The following is a 16,264-nucleotide window of genomic DNA, read 5'->3' as shown; positions in this document are numbered from 1 at the left end:
GGGAGAGTGGGGGGCGGCGACGACGCCCGGGCGGAGATGGAGAGGCCGGGAGGGCGGCGGAGCAGACGGTGTGGGAGAGAGCGGAGAGTCGCACACCTTTGTGCCCGTCTCGTCGGCCTCGCTCTTGGAGTGGGCCGTGGCGGTCGTGCAGACCGTCTCGTTGCTCGTGGAGCCCGAGGCCTCGATCGGATCCTCAGAGACGCAGAGCTCGGCGAGCGGCTGCTGCGGCGGCTCCGCGCACCACACTGGGGCGCCGCCGCCGCCGCACGTGACACCGAGGGAGTTGACGGTGGAGTCGGCGAGCGAGCCGTCGCCAACGATGGCCGCGCCGGCAGCCTCGCCAACGGAGGCGAGCTCGGCGTCGGCCGCGGCGCCGATGGGCTTTAGGGTGGTCGGGGCGGCGGCGCGCGAGGCGGCGCCGCTGAACTTGGAGAGATAGGCCGGGATGGAGAAGGTTGGATGGAAGGTGGCGACGTCCGGACGGGCACCGAACAGCGCCCCCCCACCCCCGAGGACGTCTTGGTGGAGCAGGAGCTCCGCGGCCTCGTTGGGTTTGCGCGAGGCAGACGCCGCGAGGGCGAGCGTCGGCGCGTCGGTCTCGAGCTTGGTGCTGAAGTCGGTGCGGTTGCGCGTGTCGATGAGTGCCCCCCCGCGCCGCGGACGGGGGCGAGAGGCGGCGGTTGAGGGCGTCGCGAGAAGAGCGAGGGCGAGCATGGCGGCGTGCAGCAGATGCAGATGTAGGCGGATGAGAGGGCAGAAAAAAACGCAGAATTGTGTTCTTCAGGCCGGCTCGCACAGTAGTGTGTGTACGTTGGACGAGGTGTGGTGTGGACGCGAGAATACTTAGCTCCGCCGTTCATGGAGGTAACCGATGCGAGTGCGCGGCGCATCCCCGGCGGCCCGACGGTGGCCGGCGCTTGCGCGCCAGCCCCGTCCGCCGCCGGATCCGCGGCCGCGGGGTCCCTGTCATAGCTACCGGTACGCGCGCCTTGGGGCGACTTTGTTATGTACATTATCTCGTGCAACGACCAGGAGCCTTCGGAAGGCTCGCTGTGTGAGTCGGCCACGCAGAGTCGCGAAACCTGGGTGGGAAGAGGTCGGCCTCGACGCCTCGACGTAGGTGGGCCGTCCGCGCAAAGTCCTCGATGAAGCAGAGCAGCTCGAGCGGCGTCTGCTGCGCGATGGACGCGCAGGCGCTCTGCTGGACCCGAGCTCAAAAAGTAGCAGGATGGGCTTAGAAGGCTCTAAAAGGGGCTCCCAGGCACTAAATTTGTCCGCCCGGCCGATGCAAATGTCGTTTTGTGTGTCCCCCCACTGAAAACGGACTCCGGCAAGCACTTTTTTGGCGCCGTGGCCGTGCTCGGCGCGCGCAGCGCGCGGAAAATCGTAAATCGGTGCCATTTTAGCCCCCCGCTACCCGGTTGCACTCGTGCGACGTAGCGGGGGGCCTGTTGGAGAGTGTGAACTCAAACCTACTTCCTGACCGTAGCCTGACCGTCCTTGTGTAACCGTCTCATGTTTGGTTTGTCCTGCTGTGCACAGTGTCATCGACTTGTATCCGACTTGGTGGCTGTGGTGATGTAGCGATGGTGTGGGTCTCTAGTGACCTATACAGCTCCTCCGTGTTCCGTCTCCTGACATGGTACCTCCGGTGAGATAGTGGCTGCCAGTTCGAGACTGGGGCCGATCGAACTTGAGTTGTTCGGAGGAGGAATCCGGCCAGCACGGGTACAAAGAGGGGTACCCGGAGAATCCCCAGCTGCGGAAACGTAGTGTCGCTCAAGAGGTGCGATACTGCGGGGGAGTGTAAGGTGCCTATATGGGCTTCCAGTATCGGACCTTCAAGACATGCGCTTTTGGCCGGTGAGTGCGCATGTACTGCGACATCGCTAGCCCGTAAAAATTGTTAACAAAAAACACTCTAAAACTCAAACGAAAGATGGCGTAGTGTGTGTAGCACCGCTGCCAATGTTTGCCGGGGCGTCACACTGACAGCGAGAAGGAACTCACCAGTCCGATAAGGATCAACTGGAAAGCTGAACCCTGGGCTTAGACAGAACGGGCGTGGCAGGCTCCAGGGGAGACCACGCTCTACCCGGGGCGCTAAGGAGGGAAATCGAAGCTGTTGGGCGTCCAGCGAGAAAAACTCGAGAGGACACACCGACAATCCCCCCTCCCCGAAGACCGAACCTAGGCACGTAGAGCACGGGTCATCTCGGAGAGAGAAAGGGGGGGGAAGAGGGGGGGGATAAGGGAGCCAGATACGCGGGAGTACCCTGGGAGTGAGAGCTCTCATTCATGGTCGCGAGACCAGGGGAAGCCATAACGGGGAACGGGCACACCAAGGCACTAACTTCATCACTCATTCGCCCCGCATTAGGTAGCGACCCCAGGTTCAGAGCTAGGCTTCCCGACAGGGAAGGGAACCCCCAGCGCGCAGGCGGGGCCCACGGTAGCCTCGTGCAGTACGCGATACCGAGAGCTGGGGGAGAGGCGCGCCACGCCAAGGGGGAGAGAATGGAGGGGGGAGAATATGCGTGCTCGTTTTTCTTCGAAAGCAATTTTTTTTATTCGGAATAATTTATTGGAGAATTTGGTATTTGTCCAGCTCTTTGTTTATTTATTTATTTATCCCATCAAGCTGAGACTATTTTTTCCACACAGTTTTGTTTCCTAAGAAAAGAGGTCTGGTTGGCGCCGACGAAGGCTACATGTACAAAAGGCGCATCGTGCCTCGCCGCGTCCGACTGGCCATTAACAGCCACGCCACGCCTCAGCGGCTCTCCTCCTTTGCGTACTCCTCGTGGTCCTTAGCGTACGTCTTCCTCGCCTCGCGCTGCTCGTCGAAGACCTCGAGCAGCTCCTGCGCCCGCTGCAGCCGCCGCGAGTCCTGCGCGGCAGCGAAGGGTGTGGGTAAGCCCCGGAGGCGCCAGGCCACGCGGCGGGGAAGGCGTCGGGTCCGGAAGGCATCGTGCCCGGGCGGCCCGCGGGCCGTCCGAGCACGGGCACAGCGCTCTGGCGCCCGCAGGCGTGGAGGAGTGGGAGGGAGGGAGGGAGGGAGGGAGGGAGGGAGGGAGGAGTGGGAGGGAGGGAGGGAGGGAGGGAGGGAGGGAGGGAGGGAGGGAGGGAGGGAGGGAGGGAGGGAGGGCCTGAGGAGAGGCTGAAGCGGCGCGGGGAGGGGGCGGGCGGGGTGAGAGGGTGTGCGCGGCCGACCTTGCGGATGGCGAAGAGCAGGTCGCGCTCCTTGACGCGTGCTCCCTCGGCCGACGAGCGGCGCACGTGCCTCTGCCTCTCCTCGGCAACCTCGCTCGCCTGCCGCGGTGAGAGGGAAATTGGTCGGACTGTGTTTCGCCTTCCTATCTATCTAGAGGGCGCGGGCCGCGCGTCGTGGCAAGGCGGCGGCGAGGCGTGCGGGCGAGGCGGGGGCGGAGGGGCGAGGACGGGCGCTCCGGCGGAGTGCGGCTCCCCTCTCGCGCCGGGCGCCCTGGACCCCTCCCCCCTCCCTCATCTCGCCGGCTCTCTACGCGCGGCTCGCCCGGTGCAGCACCCGCTGCAGGTAGTCGACAACGAGGTCCTCCATCAGGCTCACGCTCTGCGGCAGCGGCGCGGCGGCGTCGCCAAAGCCGTACATCATCGACTGCAGCTCCCGCTGGAACCGCCGGCTCGTGGCGGTCGCAGTGACGGCAGCGGCGGCGGGACGGCCGCGCTTTGCGCCGCGGGCCGTCGCCGCGGGTGCGGCCGTCGCGGCGTCCGCTGCATCCGCTGCGGCGGTAACTGGCGCGGAGGATGGCTCGCCGCCGTCGGCTGGTCTAGAGGCGGCTGAGACCGTCGCCTCCACCGCCGGCGCATCCGGCGGCGGCGCCGAGACGAAGGCCTCAACCACCACTGCCGACGTGCCCTCACCTGCCACCTGCGCGATTGGCGGCTGGTCTACCGCCGCCGCTCCCGCCGCCGCCGGCTCGGCCTCGCGCAGTTCCGAACGAAAGGACGGCTTCTGCGCCGCAGCGACCGCCGCCGCGCGACGCGATGGCCTGCACATAGTATACATCGTGCAAGAGAGAAGAAAACGATCTGGGCGAAGGCGGTCCTGGCGGAACTTAGGGCAATCGGTCTGTCGCTCGCAACCAGCATCGGCGTGCTCGGGCCAGTGCAGGCACGGGAAGTACGGGGCCTGGCTAGACGACTGGTTGGCTCGACGGACCGTCTTGGGCAGGTGTTCCGGTGGGGGGGGGAGGAATACCTCGTCAACGACATCGCACCAGGACCGACACCGTCGGGGGGGCAGGCGATGATGGCATACGCCTGCTGTGTGTGTGAAGAGGCGAGTGGCGTCGGCGGGCCCGTTGTCCGAACACAACTCGGCCTTCGACATTCGGGCAGTGCGGGTGCGGATCGAAGGGGATCGGTCGGGCGAATGAGGGAGCAACGCGACTGATAGACAGCTTACGACCTAGCGGAGCGCGAGGGGGGGGAGAGGCGAGGCCAGCGGCGAGCCCGGGCCTTGGCCTCCTCCCTCCGCGGGGGGGAGCAAGGGCTAGATCCCCCCCCCGGAGTGCGGTGGGCGATCGGCGCGTGGAGCCGCGACGGGAACGGCCGCAGGGCCGAGGGGCCGTCCCCGAGGTTCCACACCAGGCGTTGCGGCCGCCAGTACCGCCATCGTACCCGCCCCCCCCCACCACCGCCTCCGCCCCCACCGCTGGAGTGGTCGCAGGGTCATGGGGCCCCCACTGAGGCTCCCTACCAGGGGATGGGGCCCCCAGTTCCGCCAAGGTACCCGCCCCCCCCCCCCCCCGCCGCCGCCTCCACCCCCGCCGCCGGCGTGGCCGCCACCGCTCGGACCCACACCAGGCGTTGCGACCGCCAGTGCCGCCACCGTACCCGCCCCCCCCACCGCCGCCTCCACCCCCGCCGCCGGCGTGGCCGCCACCTGGCAATAGCCCTTCCGGAGACCGCCGCGCACACTCTCGCGTGTCTCGTGGTCTTGTGTGTGCATCTGGGGAGTTCTTTTTCGAGGTCCACCCGTCATGCGGCAGGTCGCTTGCTCTGGCTCGCTGCCACCGCGGTGGGTCACCAAGAACTTCTCAGCGTGCAGCGTCATCACCGCGCGACGTGCTCGCCACGCCTCACCCGGGCAAAAGGAACGATCGCGCGCCGCCGCCGCCCGCCTCGCCTTGCCTGCCCCTGCGCCTGCGCCTGCGCCTCGCCTCGCCTTGCAGCAGCGCACACGCACGCGCGCGCGCTCGCGTCGCCCGCGTTCGCTACCGCGAAGCAACCCTCCACGCGAGTTTCGAACCGGGAGCCAAAAGCTCCCGACTCGAACCGCGAACGGTTCAACCGCCGCTGGCGGTTCTTGCAAAGGCAGTTAGGGGCAGCGCCTCACATAACGTGAAATAGTGCGAGCGCGCGAGATACTCACCCGACCCACCGTGCCCTCGCGAAAGAGATTCGCGCCGCGCGCGCTCGCACACGCCGCCCGAGAGCACTCCCACCCCCGCCGCCCTCGCAAGCTCACAGGTTGAGTTGAGGAGAAGCAGCTGAGGGAGATCAAAGCGGGAGAAGGCGGCACGGCGGCGGCGGCGCGGCGCCCCCCCATCCCCACGCCTCCGGGTCGTGCGTACCGCCTCCGGGCGTGAGTGTCCCCCCAGCGTCTGCTCCAGCAGACGCTCCGGTAATCAGGCCGAGAGTACCAGGCAGGAGAGGGGAGAAGAGCCCAGGGTGGGGAGAGGAGAAGAGCCCAGGGAGGGGGGAGGAGAAGAGCCCAAGGCGGCCTCCCTCTCCCTCCCCTCCCACCGGGCCTCCCTCTCCCTCTCTCCTCCCACCGGGCCTCCCTCTCCCCCTCCTCCCGCCAAGCACCGACAGTCTAGGCATACCCCCCGGCGTGGTGTCCCCCGCTATGTGTCGCCGTTTGTCGGGGCACGCTATCCTGTGCAGTCCCAGGGCAAGTGGGGGCGGGTTGTTGCACGAGTATATGGGCCAAAAGCGTCGAAAATGTCCCAAAAAGCGTGTCTCGAGTTTGTGGCAGCTCCGCAGCCAGCGCGGGCTGCCAGGACGCACCGCTCGCGCGTTCGGCACACTCAGTGGACCCCACCGAGTGTGCCGAACCAACTGGAGTGAGTAGGCTCGACGCCGTACTCGAGATGGAGCTGCCACAAACTCGCCGCCGAGCGTGCCATCGAAGGCGTCCCGTCAGAGGTGATGGAGTGTGAGACCTGAGGCTGCGGAGGTGACGCCTGAGGTACCGGCCCGTGCACGGCGACTCAGCCGGCGACCGCAACGGGCTCAGACGAGACTTGTCGACGCGTTCCGGCTCAGCTTCACCGTGGTCCTCGGGCGTCTGTCGACGTCAGGACCACCCATACAGCTCGCGGGTTTGAGGTCGCAAGAGCCAAGATGGTGGCGTTTGGACATCCCAACCATCACACAAGACAGCCTGTAGGTGATGGCGGGACGGCGCAGTGTTTGTGGCACTCGGCAGTAGGCACCCGCGGCACGGCCCCGCTATCGGCTCTCGCGGGCTGCGGAACCGGACCCAGAAGGGGACGGTCCGGGCGAGTGTGGCAGCTCCTGCGCTAGTATGGGCAGCCTCTATCATAGCACTACTGATCCTGGTCATTAGAGCTGCCAGGGATAGCGTCAGGAGCCGGTAGGAGTCAAAACCCCTCATATTTGAGACATCGTGGCCCATATACTCGTGCAACAACCCGGGCGGGGCGGAGTGCCCATATCGTCTTTACACGTTGGTGGACCTCTCTGCCCAGTCCGGGGGTGCGTCGAACCTTCCATCACCCTGGGAACGTCCGGGTGTTGGAAGTAAAGATATTTATTTCTATGCACATGGACTATGCGCCTCCCTCGCGGCCCCGAGCAACCATGGTGGCCGCCTCCGACTGCGACAGCCCCTGCGCGCGCGCGCGTCCGCAGCCGGCCCGGCAGCAGCTGTCTCTGTTTGCGTACACCAGCTGCGGCGCGTGGGAGGCGGCGGTGCAGATCCAGTCGCCGGGCTTGAGCGGGCGCTCCGCGTCGGCCGCCGACCGCTCCCTCAGAAAGGCGGCGAGCCGCTGCACCCTCTCGCGGTGCCTCGCGCCCTTCTCGTGTAGAGCGCCGGCGGAGGAGGCGAGCGTGCACGAGCAGAGCTTGCACTCGTAGTAGCCCGTACCGCCGCCGGCGGGCACGGCGGCGGGCACGGCGGCGGGCGCGGCGGCGGGCGCGGCGGCGGTTGCGGGCGCGGAGGCCGCAGAGGGAGCGCCGGCGGAGGCGGCGGTTGCGGGCGCAGCCCTGAGCCTCTTGGCGTGAGCCTTTCCCTGGAGGTGCTGCTGCCGCGCCCGCCCGTCGGGGCGCACGAGGATCGTCACGCCGCACGTCTCGCACGTCCACGGCTCGCGCTCGTCGCCGCCGCCCTCGCCCGCCCGCTCCGCCACAGCCCGCTCCGCCGCCTCGCGCCGCCTCAGCTCCTTCTTGGAGGGAGGAGGCGGGGCCTCCGCCGCGGCCTCCGTCCCGCCACTCGGCACACCCTTGGCCGTCGACGCAGGCGTCACCGACGCCGGCTCCGCAGCCGCGCCCTTGGCCGTCGACGCAGGCTCAGCAGGGATGGTCCCGGCTGCAGTCTTCTGAGCGGCAGCCGCCTTCTCTCTGGCTTCCGCCTCGAGCGCCCTGCGTAGCGCGGCCTTGGCCTGAGAGTACTCCTCCGCCAGCGCCGCGTCCTCTGGCTGCGGCGGCTGACCGAGCCGGTGCCGCTCTCGCGACGCAGCGGATGCGTCCTTCGCCCTTTTGCACGCGTCGCGCAGCGCCTGCGCTGGACCGGCCAGACTCTTCTTCTTCTTGCATCGCTTCTGCACCTCGGCCGGTGCCAAGCCAAGCTTTGCGGCCTTGCGTCGCTGCCATGATGTGGGCTTCTTCATCACGCTGATCGTGCCGCGTGCACGAGCCCAGTGCGTGCAAAAGAATTTCTATGTGCTCGTGGGTAGCAAAAAAGATTGATTTGCAATATACCTACAAAAAGAAAAGGCAGATGGTTGGCGGCGGTCGGCGGACTTGTACCCCATCTCTCACCGACCATTACTGGACCCCAACACCGTGCTCCTAACGCATCGACATGCTCCGCCTCCTCGCTCGGCCCTCTACCCGCCTCGCGGCGGCGGCTGCGGGCTCGAGCCTCTTGGCCGCCACTCAGGTCGAGTGCGATAGGAGGACAGGTCGGCTCGAGGGCCGCTCGACGATCGTGACCGGTGCCGCGTCGGGCATGGGCGCCGCCTCGGCCAAGCTCTTTGCGGCCGAAGGCGCGAAGGTCGCGGTGGTGGACGTCAACGCCGCCGGCGCCGAGGCTGTCGCGGCCGAGATCCGTGCAGCGGGCGGCGTTGCGATCGCTGTGGCGTGCGACCTGACCAGCGAGCGCCAGGCTCCGCCGCCGCCGCGCGATCGTTGTCACGGGCCGTGCGTCACGCCAGCGTCGGCGCGGGTAGGTGTCGGAAGCGGTCGCGGCGGCGGAGGCTGCGCACGGGCCGTGCGTCTGCCTCTTCAACCACGCGGGAGGGCTGTCGGTCAAGCCGTTCCTCGACCTCACTTTGGCAGAGTGGGACGCCCTCTTCGCGAAGAACGTCACGTCCATGTTTCTGATGACGCGCGCGGTCCTCCCGGGCATGCTCAAGGCGGGCGGCGGCGCCATCGTCTGCACCTCCTCCATCTCTGCTGTGTTCGCGACGCCGGGCGAGGCGCTCGACTTGTAGATGACTCAAATTCTTGGAACTTGGTGCAACGGTTGCGCTCGGTTTGTAGATGACTCAAATTCTTGGAACTTGGTGCAACGGTTGCGTGCGGCATGCGTGGACGGCGGCGTGCACTGTGGACGGAGCCTCTATAACGGCCGCGGTGCTGCTCTCCTCCCAGGTGCTGTACGACGCGTCCAAGGGGGCGTGTCACATGTTCGCTAGGGCGGTGCGACAGCCACAGCCCTCACCACCGCCCGATCCAGCACACAAATTGTACATGCAAACGTCCGCGCGAGACTTGTGCGTGTGCGAGACTTGCCTGCGCCGGCGACTTCCGTCAGGTGGCGGTGGAGTTTCGCGACCGCGGCGTGCGGTGCAACACCGTCTGCCCCGGCTTCGTCGACACGCCACACGGGCGCAAGGAGATCCGCGAGCTCACTGCGCTCGGCGTGCCGGCATCGGAGCAGGAGCACTCCTCTCTCCGCTCTCCACTGTAGTCGGCCCCGTGAACCTTCAAGGGACAGTTCTGTGAGAGCCCCTGAGGGAAGAGTGCGTACGGAGCAGGAGCAGGAGAGCGCGGCCCCATCCCGAGAGGGAGAGGCTCGCCCCGCCGCTGGCAAGGCGAGCCATGCGCACCCTCGCGCCACTCGTCCCCGCCTCGCAGGACATCGCTGAGGCGCAGGGCCGGCTCGGGCAGCCCGACGACATCGCCAAGGCGAGTCCCCACCCTGCCGGCCCTGCCCTCAGCCGATAGAGCTGTGTAGCAGCGATTTGCCGTGCGAGCCGCCCCCTCCCTGTCGCTTTTCAGGTCGCCCTCTTCCTCCTCTCGGACGACTCCAGCTTCGTCACCGGATCGCACGTCTTCGCAGACGGCGGCTTTAGCGCGGTGTGAGACCGAAATAGGGGTTAGGTGAGTTGTGTATATTTATTTGATTGAGTTTGAGACGAGCACGAGGAAACCACCGACCACGTTTGCGCCGTGTTGCTTGCACGTTGCTGTTGGGTGTTGCAGTCCCGCGGGGTCCCTTACCCTTTTCTTTTGGCATTTAAAAAATCTGGTTTGCAAGACCCACAAGTGTGCGGGAGGGTGTTAGCTCTAGCCGACTACGGTCTATACACGGACATCGGACTACCCCCCCCCTTTGGCATTAGGGGGTCCGCATCGCCCCCAAATCCACCAGTGTGGGATTTCGTCTGCCCCGTGTCACGGCTCCGAGAGGGCATCCGGCGCGCGTGCACCGGCGCGGGCGGGGGCCGCCGCCGGGGACCGAACGAACAGCGGACGGAGCTAAGTAGATGTAGGGGGAGCAGCGCGGCGATCTCGAGATCGGAGAACGGCTGTTCAAGTGAACGGTTGTTCTCTTGTTTTTTCTGTGCCGCTGGCAAGCAGTAGCCGCGTGCCCTTTACTACCCCTGACCGAGCGCGAAGCGAGGGGTTGTCCACCCCCACGACCCCGGCCACGTGGCCGAAACGAAGCGGAACAAGTCTCTCCTCAAGTTCCGCGCGCCCGCCGCGAGCTTCTTCGGCCAGCGGCCGGCAGCCCGCGGTTGCGGCGCTCTGCCCGGTCGCACGATCATGTTCCAGCGCTCCGTCCCGCGAGAGCCGGCGGCCTTCGTGCCGTCCGAGCCCGCCGTGCGGCCGGGCAGAGCGGCGAGGCCGCCAGTGATGGCGCTGGCGACGTTTGGCATTCTCTTCTTTGTCTGGTTCAATGAGCTGTGGCGAATGACGCAGCATCAGCGCTCGATCCCGCTCCCGCCTTCATTCCAGCCCCACTCCTCACCCAGCCGTTCTCGCGCAAGGACGACACTCCCGCGACAATCGCCGCCGCCGCCGCCACCGCCGCCGCCGCCGCCACCACCATCACCCCGGCACGACTCTCCGCCTCCCGTTCCGACTGGCCCGTCACCACCGCCACCACCGCTCGGCTCACACGGCTTTGTTTGGGTCCCATACGTGCTTGCCAACGCGACCGAGTGCATCGATATCCGCGTCTTTGCGCGAAAATGCCGTTGGTGCAAAAAGTCAAAGAGCGCATGGTGCAAGCAGCACCCTGCGCGCGACCTGGTGGAGTGCTCCCGCCTCTGCGCGGAAGCCGGGCCGTCCTGTAGCCACGCCGTCTTCCGTGAGCCCTCGTGCTTCCTCAAGAGGGGCGACGACGTGCCCCTCGCCCCTCAGCCATGCTCCGGCCGCGAGGATCAGCCGCGGCTCGTCGCTGTGAGGGAGGGAGTCAAGTGGCACCTGACGGCACCTGAGCCACAGTGTGCCAGCGACGACGTCGAGGCAGCGGCGCTCGCACTGCCACCAAGCGCTTCGGCGCCCCCACCGTTGGGCGCGGTCGGAGGCGGAGGCGGCGGAGGCGGACAGTGCACGGCGCTGCTCGACCGGCACGTGCACAAGAACGGCGGCTCGACGATGCGCGAGCTGTTCCTCGCCAACGAGGCGCGCGGCGCGTGCGTCTACTGGGGGTACGCCGCCTACGCGTACCAGTGGTCCGTCGTACGCAGCGCACTGGTCGACTACCTGCGGGAGCAGGGGAGCGGGGGCGGCGCGCCCGAGACGGCGCTTCGCCTTTGTGCCGAGTTTCACTACCCTGCCGGCGGCTTCAACGTGAGCGAGCTCGCCGCGCTGAGAGAGGAGCTGTCGCCGCCACCCGCGCCCGCACCCGTCGGCGCGGGCGGGGACGGTGGGCTCGCCGCGTCGGCGGCGGTGGCCGCGCGCTGCCGCGTGGTGCTCGTGACGCGGCTGCGGTCGCCGCTCTCCTACTACCTCTCCTTTCACCGCTGGTCCATCGCCTCGAAGCAGGCGGCCCAGCCGCGCAAGTTCGGCCGTACGCTCGCCGACTGGCTGCCGCCCAACTTGCAGACGGCCGTGCTGTATAAGCCGTGGTTCAGCGACCATGCGGAGCACATGCTTCCGGGCTCGAGCGAGCGGAATGTGCGCTTTCGCGAGGTGGACCGGGCGGCGTACGAGCGCGTGCGCGACTCGCTGCTGCGGTACGACGTGGTCGGCACGGTGGAGCGCTTCGACGAGACGCTGCTCCTGATCGCCGACCTGGCCGGCCTCCCCCATTTGCTCTACACGCGTCCCTCGCAGCCCGTCAAGTCGGCCAAGGGGAGGTACGTCGCCGAGGGGTCGGAGGATCGCGAGGCGACCACCGCGCGCGCCTGCCCGGACATGGCCGAGTGCGAGGCGACGGTCAAGCGGCAGGCGCCGTTCGACCACCGGCTGTACGACGAGTTCTCTCTCCGCTTTGATGCGCGCATCTCCTCCCTCGGCGCCGCCTTTGCGGCTCGGCGGGCACAGCTAACGGCCGAGCTCGAAAAGGCGCGGATGGTGCACGAGGCCGAGAAGGTGCTGGGCGGCGCGAACGGCCGCCCTCCATCAAGCCGCTGTGACAAGGCGAAGCTGGTGCTCCGCCGGCTGGGCAAGCGGGAGCGCAACGAGATGCGGTGCGCGGCTCCAAACCTCCGCCCTCCTCGTCTCACCCTCGTCCCGCCCCCTCACCCGACCGCTCACTGTCTCCGTCGAGGTGCATGGGCGGCCACGGCTTGCGAGCCACCGCCTCGGGCAGGCGCCTCTGCCGCGCTCTCGCACACACGCGCTCCAACGTATGCCCTTGGCAGCTCCCTTCCGGCCAGCTGCCGCGGCGGCCGGTGCCCTGGCAGCTCCTCGCCAACGCGTCGGCCCTCCGCGAGGACCTCGGCGCCGAGTATGGCGAGCAGCAGGCGTACAGCGAGAGTGAGACGTACGAGGAAGGGTAGGAGGCAGCGGGCCGGGCGAACGGAGGAGGCGCGGGGCTGAACATTGCGCCACACAACCGCGGCGACTACATATTGGTGTGTTGCTCTCTGTGGACCGGCGGCAGCGCAAGCTCGCAAGCGACTTGACGTCTTGCAAAGCTTGAAGAAGTATGTAAAATACATTGTTTTTTGTTCACACATGGGATAGTAAACAAAGTAGACAGACTAAAGAGCGAGCGCTGTCCATGTGCGCGCCACGCCTCTCCTCGTCTTTCGCACAGCAACGCACAGCGGCCGAAGCCTCACATCACAGTGCCAGAGTCGACTAGGCGGAAGACGGGGATGGCAGGCTGGGGACCGCGCTTGCGAGTCTTGGCCGAGGTCTTGCGGATCACCATTGTAAAGAACAGGCCGGGCTTGACTCCGTCGTAGAGCACCTCGTACTCACCCGCATGCGATTTGAGCCTGCGAGACCACGGCGACGGGAGGCGCGCCGTGAGACCGCGACAGTGCCAGCAACGCGGTGCGGTGCGGGGCGGTGCGATGAGCGGCAGCGTGGGTATCGAGGCAGCACGATGGCGGGGCACGGCGGCGGGGCACCAACTGCGAATCTTGGGGAAGGGCTGCTTGGGCTGGCGCGAGGCGGTCATGTCCCAGTAGTAGCTGTGGATGAAGGTCAGGTTGGAGATGAACACCACCCACAGCTTCCTCAGCCATGAGGTCGCGTCGAAGTTCTCGTCGGCGAGCACGATCAGTGAGTCGGGCTTGGCGATACGCCACTGGTGAAGCAGGGTGGGTGGCGGTGAGGGATGGCAGATTCAGGATCCTTGGGGAGGCAGCAGCGAGGTGGCACCGTCTCAGCTAGCGACTTGTCGATGTCGGTCTCGTTGATGCCGCCAAAGTTGTAGACGACGTCGAAAGAGTCATCCTCAAAGAGAGTGTCCTCCATCGAGCCCTTGAAGCAGTACGCGTGCGGATTGCGCGCCTTGCACATCTTGAGCAGCCGCTCCGAGATGTCGAGGCAGCAGACGCACCTGGGCGCACGGGGTGACGCATCGCCGGCAGCCAGGAAGACCAGAGTAGGCTGGGTTGCGTAAGGCCGAGGCGCGGCGAGGAGTGGCAGGCGAGTGCATGGTGGGCAAGCGATGAGTCTCAAGAAGTGGCACTCACGCGTTGCGCAGTGCGGACGAGATGTCCATCGTCGAGTTGCCCGTCCCAGGTCCGATGTCGAGGACGCGGAACTCGTCATCGGTCGAGTGGGTGACAAGATCAAGCAGCGGCCCGTGCAGGTCCTGCTTAAAGTTGAGTCGGGTATTGTACTTGTTGAGGACGGCGTTGTACACAAAGGGAAGGTACTCGACGGTGCCCCATTCTTCTAACGAGTCGTCCAGGTCGGAGTAATCCTTGGAGTAGAAGATGTCGGTGTCGGACGAGTAGTTGTAGGCGTTCTTCTTGACGAAGGAGGGGCGGGCATTCCGGAAGGTTGCCACCTTGTGCGAGAGGAAGAGGCGCGCGTAGACGTTCATGACAAACGAGAAGGGCGCCCAGTAGACGACGGCGTAAAACAGAGTGAGCGCGTCGTTGAGAACGACGCTTTTTGTGAGCCGGATGAAGAAGCCGACGAAGGGCAAGAGCGTGCAGTATGAACCCGCAATGAGAGCAGCCAGCGCAAGCATGACTGGCGAGGAGGAACTCTCGGAAGACGATGAAAGACTCTTGAGGAGACCGAGCAAAAAAGAAATCAACTGCGCGGAGGTGGACAGAAGGGAGGGCGCGAAAGACAAGGATTCTTTGGCGACAGGCGCGAGACACGAGGCAGCGACGAGGTCAGCGACGTACAAGGTTTTCCGGCAAACAAAAAGGAAAACAGAGGGTCCCCAGCACTTTGCGTTTCCGGAAATTTCCCGCGTGCGGGCACTTGTGCGCTTGCGGGCCATGCTCTGAGCTGATGCAAGAGTGCCCTTACTGCCGCGAGCCAGTGATGATGTGGATGGTCCCGCGTCCGGTCTAGATTTGCACCTCTCCCATTTCGCAGCGCTCTTTGCCAGGGTGGGCCATTGTCTCTGTCTGGACTGTCTACGGACTACGCCAACGGCTTACAAAATTACTTCATATTATACACCAATATTGGTTATTGCATCGATGACGATGTCGTCGTAGCTCTTTTTGTGTCATCTGAGGTAAGGTAAGGTAAGGTAAACGTGTCTCCACACACACACAAGGTGGTGGGGCAAGGGGGGGCGACCCTCGCATCTCCACGCCCGGACACGGGCAGGAGAGCCCCACGGCATTCAAAGTGCAAGCAGAAGCACCGGCCCGGTGCCGTCTATATGATGTACAGAACCAAATGAGCGATACGTACGTGAAAACCTCACTTCGTGATCTTGCGTCCTTGCCTCGACGAGGTTGCTTCCCCCAGGATTAGTCTTCTCTGCTTGCGGGAACACCCGCAGGCGGCCGGGTGGGGCTGCGGCTGGAGCTAGCATGGCTCGGTAGAGCCGAGACCCCGTGTTGAGGCGGCGCTCCTGTGAAACTGATATGTGGCGACAATTGGTGGCACTTTGTCGGCACTGGTGAAACGACATATTGTGTGTCGCCGGTCCAACTCTCCGCTCTGAGCGCCTTTTGTGGCGCGCTGTTTTGTGACCCACCCACCTCTCCCTTGTGTTTTGTCTGGGGGGGGGGGGCTTCTCCTGCGGAGTCGCGTGCGTGCGCAGGGCTCCTCTTTGCTTTCTTCTACTCCCTACTATCATCTCGTTCCCGTCCTACCAGAGACGAGTGATGAGAGCGCTGCAGCTGGTTCGGGCTAGTTCCATTTCACTCTGACACGCTAATCTTGAAAACGTCCAACGGAGCTCCGTGTTGCTCCCAGCGCCCTCCCCCGCGCTTCCTGCGGCCATGGCCGATGATACTAGTATGAGAGGTCATCTGGCTACCGCGAGCGCGACTCAACTCGTCGACATCGTCCGATGATGGTGCCTCAAAGTCAGCCTCCGGAGGCTATCGTGGGGTCGAGCCGGCAGTAGCCGTGACATGTGGTTCCACCACCCCTCGTATGCTTTGCCTCTGACCGCCACCGTTCCCAGGCTGCCAAATGGGATGGAAAGGAAGGCTCGGCGAGCGTATAGAAGCGTGCTCGACCTCGTCGTGGCAACCTGCACGGCAGCGCTGGTAGGCGCGATGAGCGTCGTGCCACCTGACCCGAGACGGGTCGCAGGCGTCGTACCGAGCGCGTCGAGACCGTGTCCTGATGTGATCTGCACGGGTGAGTCACGTCGGCGTCAAAGGAGCGACGTGCGACCTGTCAGAGCTTGATCTCCGATCTCAGCGGCGTCGAGTCGTCTCCGGCGCGCGACAAAGGTACATCCCCAGGACGCGCAGAGGCAGCTGCGACCCAGCGGAGTGGACGGTAACGCACCGCGCCACCTGCTGTGCGTTACCGTCCACTCGGCGGGGTCGCAGCTGCCTCTGGAAGGCACCGAGATGTACCTTTTTCGCGCAATGGTCAAAATCAAGGTTTTGTAACGCGAGCTGTGCCACAGTGAAATGGAACTAGCCTCGGCCATCCACAAAAAATTGCATGGCGCCATGGGCAACAACAACAGTCAACACGCCATTTTTGCAAAGAATGCGATATGACATGCTGCGAATGCACGAGGGCCGTCGGTTGAGCAAGCTGCAAGGGAGCCTGGAACGCCACCGGCGCGACCCCTCGTGGCATCTCCCGCCATCGCGGCGTCCTCGCCCCTGTGGCGGGGTTGACGAGTAGACTGGGTGTGCCTAGTCGATCGACGCGGAGGCGGCGGAGCTCGCTCGCG

At 65.7% G+C, this 16,264-nt stretch overlaps 6 protein-coding genes across 6 annotated transcripts in view; 2 read left to right on the top strand and 4 right to left on the bottom strand.

Moving 5' to 3' along the window:
- Positions 1–1,401, bottom strand: part of EMIHUDRAFT_248441 (hypothetical protein) — a gene marked incomplete at both ends in the record, with an annotated part of 3,264 nt that extends 1,863 nt beyond the window's left edge. Inside the window, 4 exons of the mRNA XM_005762710.1 lie at positions 97–336; positions 870–1,036; positions 1,117–1,174; positions 1,339–1,401. Of these exons, the coding sequence (XP_005762767.1) occupies positions 97–336; positions 870–1,036; positions 1,117–1,174; positions 1,339–1,401 (528 nt within the window). The remainder of the gene's footprint in view (positions 1–96; positions 337–869; positions 1,037–1,116; positions 1,175–1,338) is intronic.
- Positions 1,402–2,773: 1,372 nt separating this feature from the next.
- EMIHUDRAFT_248440 (hypothetical protein) lies at positions 2,774–3,634 on the bottom strand (the record flags this gene model as incomplete). The annotated part of the gene is made up of 3 exons (XM_005762709.1): positions 2,774–2,890; positions 3,214–3,312; positions 3,548–3,634. The coding sequence occupies 3 exons, from the start codon at positions 3,632–3,634 to the stop codon at positions 2,774–2,776; spliced, it is 303 nt and encodes a 100-aa protein (XP_005762766.1).
- Positions 3,635–6,839: 3,205 nt separating this feature from the next.
- Positions 6,840–7,898, bottom strand: EMIHUDRAFT_120595 (hypothetical protein; the record flags this gene model as incomplete). The annotated part of the gene is made up of 1 exon (XM_005762708.1): positions 6,840–7,898. The coding sequence occupies one exon, from the start codon at positions 7,896–7,898 to the stop codon at positions 6,840–6,842; it is 1,059 nt and encodes a 352-aa protein (XP_005762765.1).
- A 418-nt stretch (positions 7,899–8,316) lies between these two features.
- Positions 8,317–9,647, top strand: EMIHUDRAFT_459858 (short-chain dehydrogenase). The gene is made up of 6 exons (XM_005762707.1): positions 8,317–8,395; positions 8,460–8,708; positions 8,884–8,931; positions 9,047–9,172; positions 9,370–9,420; positions 9,514–9,647. Exons 2-6 carry the CDS (start codon positions 8,604–8,606, stop codon positions 9,595–9,597), a joined length of 414 nt encoding a protein of 137 aa, XP_005762764.1. The 5' UTR covers positions 8,317–8,395; positions 8,460–8,603; the 3' UTR covers positions 9,598–9,647.
- A 634-nt stretch (positions 9,648–10,281) lies between these two features.
- Positions 10,282–12,467, top strand: EMIHUDRAFT_248436 (hypothetical protein; the record flags this gene model as incomplete). Its single annotated transcript, XM_005762706.1, has 4 exons — positions 10,282–10,404; positions 10,681–11,313; positions 11,509–12,155; positions 12,236–12,467. 4 exons carry the CDS (start codon positions 10,282–10,284, stop codon positions 12,465–12,467), a joined length of 1,635 nt encoding a protein of 544 aa, XP_005762763.1.
- A 142-nt stretch (positions 12,468–12,609) lies between these two features.
- On the bottom strand, positions 12,610–14,140 carry EMIHUDRAFT_459857 (hypothetical protein). The gene is made up of 4 exons (XM_005762705.1): positions 13,617–14,140; positions 13,300–13,480; positions 13,047–13,225; positions 12,610–12,911 (listed from the first exon to the last, which is right to left on the bottom strand). The coding sequence occupies exons 1-4, from the start codon at positions 14,120–14,122 to the stop codon at positions 12,749–12,751; spliced, it is 1,029 nt and encodes a 342-aa protein (XP_005762762.1). The 5' UTR covers positions 14,123–14,140; the 3' UTR covers positions 12,610–12,748.
- Between the last annotated feature and the right edge of the window lie 2,124 nt (positions 14,141–16,264).

This window comes from Emiliania huxleyi (assembly GCF_000372725.1).
Source record: "Emiliania huxleyi CCMP1516 unplaced genomic scaffold EMIHUscaffold_667, whole genome shotgun sequence".
Lineage (NCBI taxonomy): Eukaryota > Haptophyta > Isochrysidales > Noelaerhabdaceae > Emiliania > Emiliania huxleyi.
The sequence above is the reverse complement of the archived record's forward strand: the minus strand, read 5'-3'. Positions and strand labels throughout refer to the sequence as shown.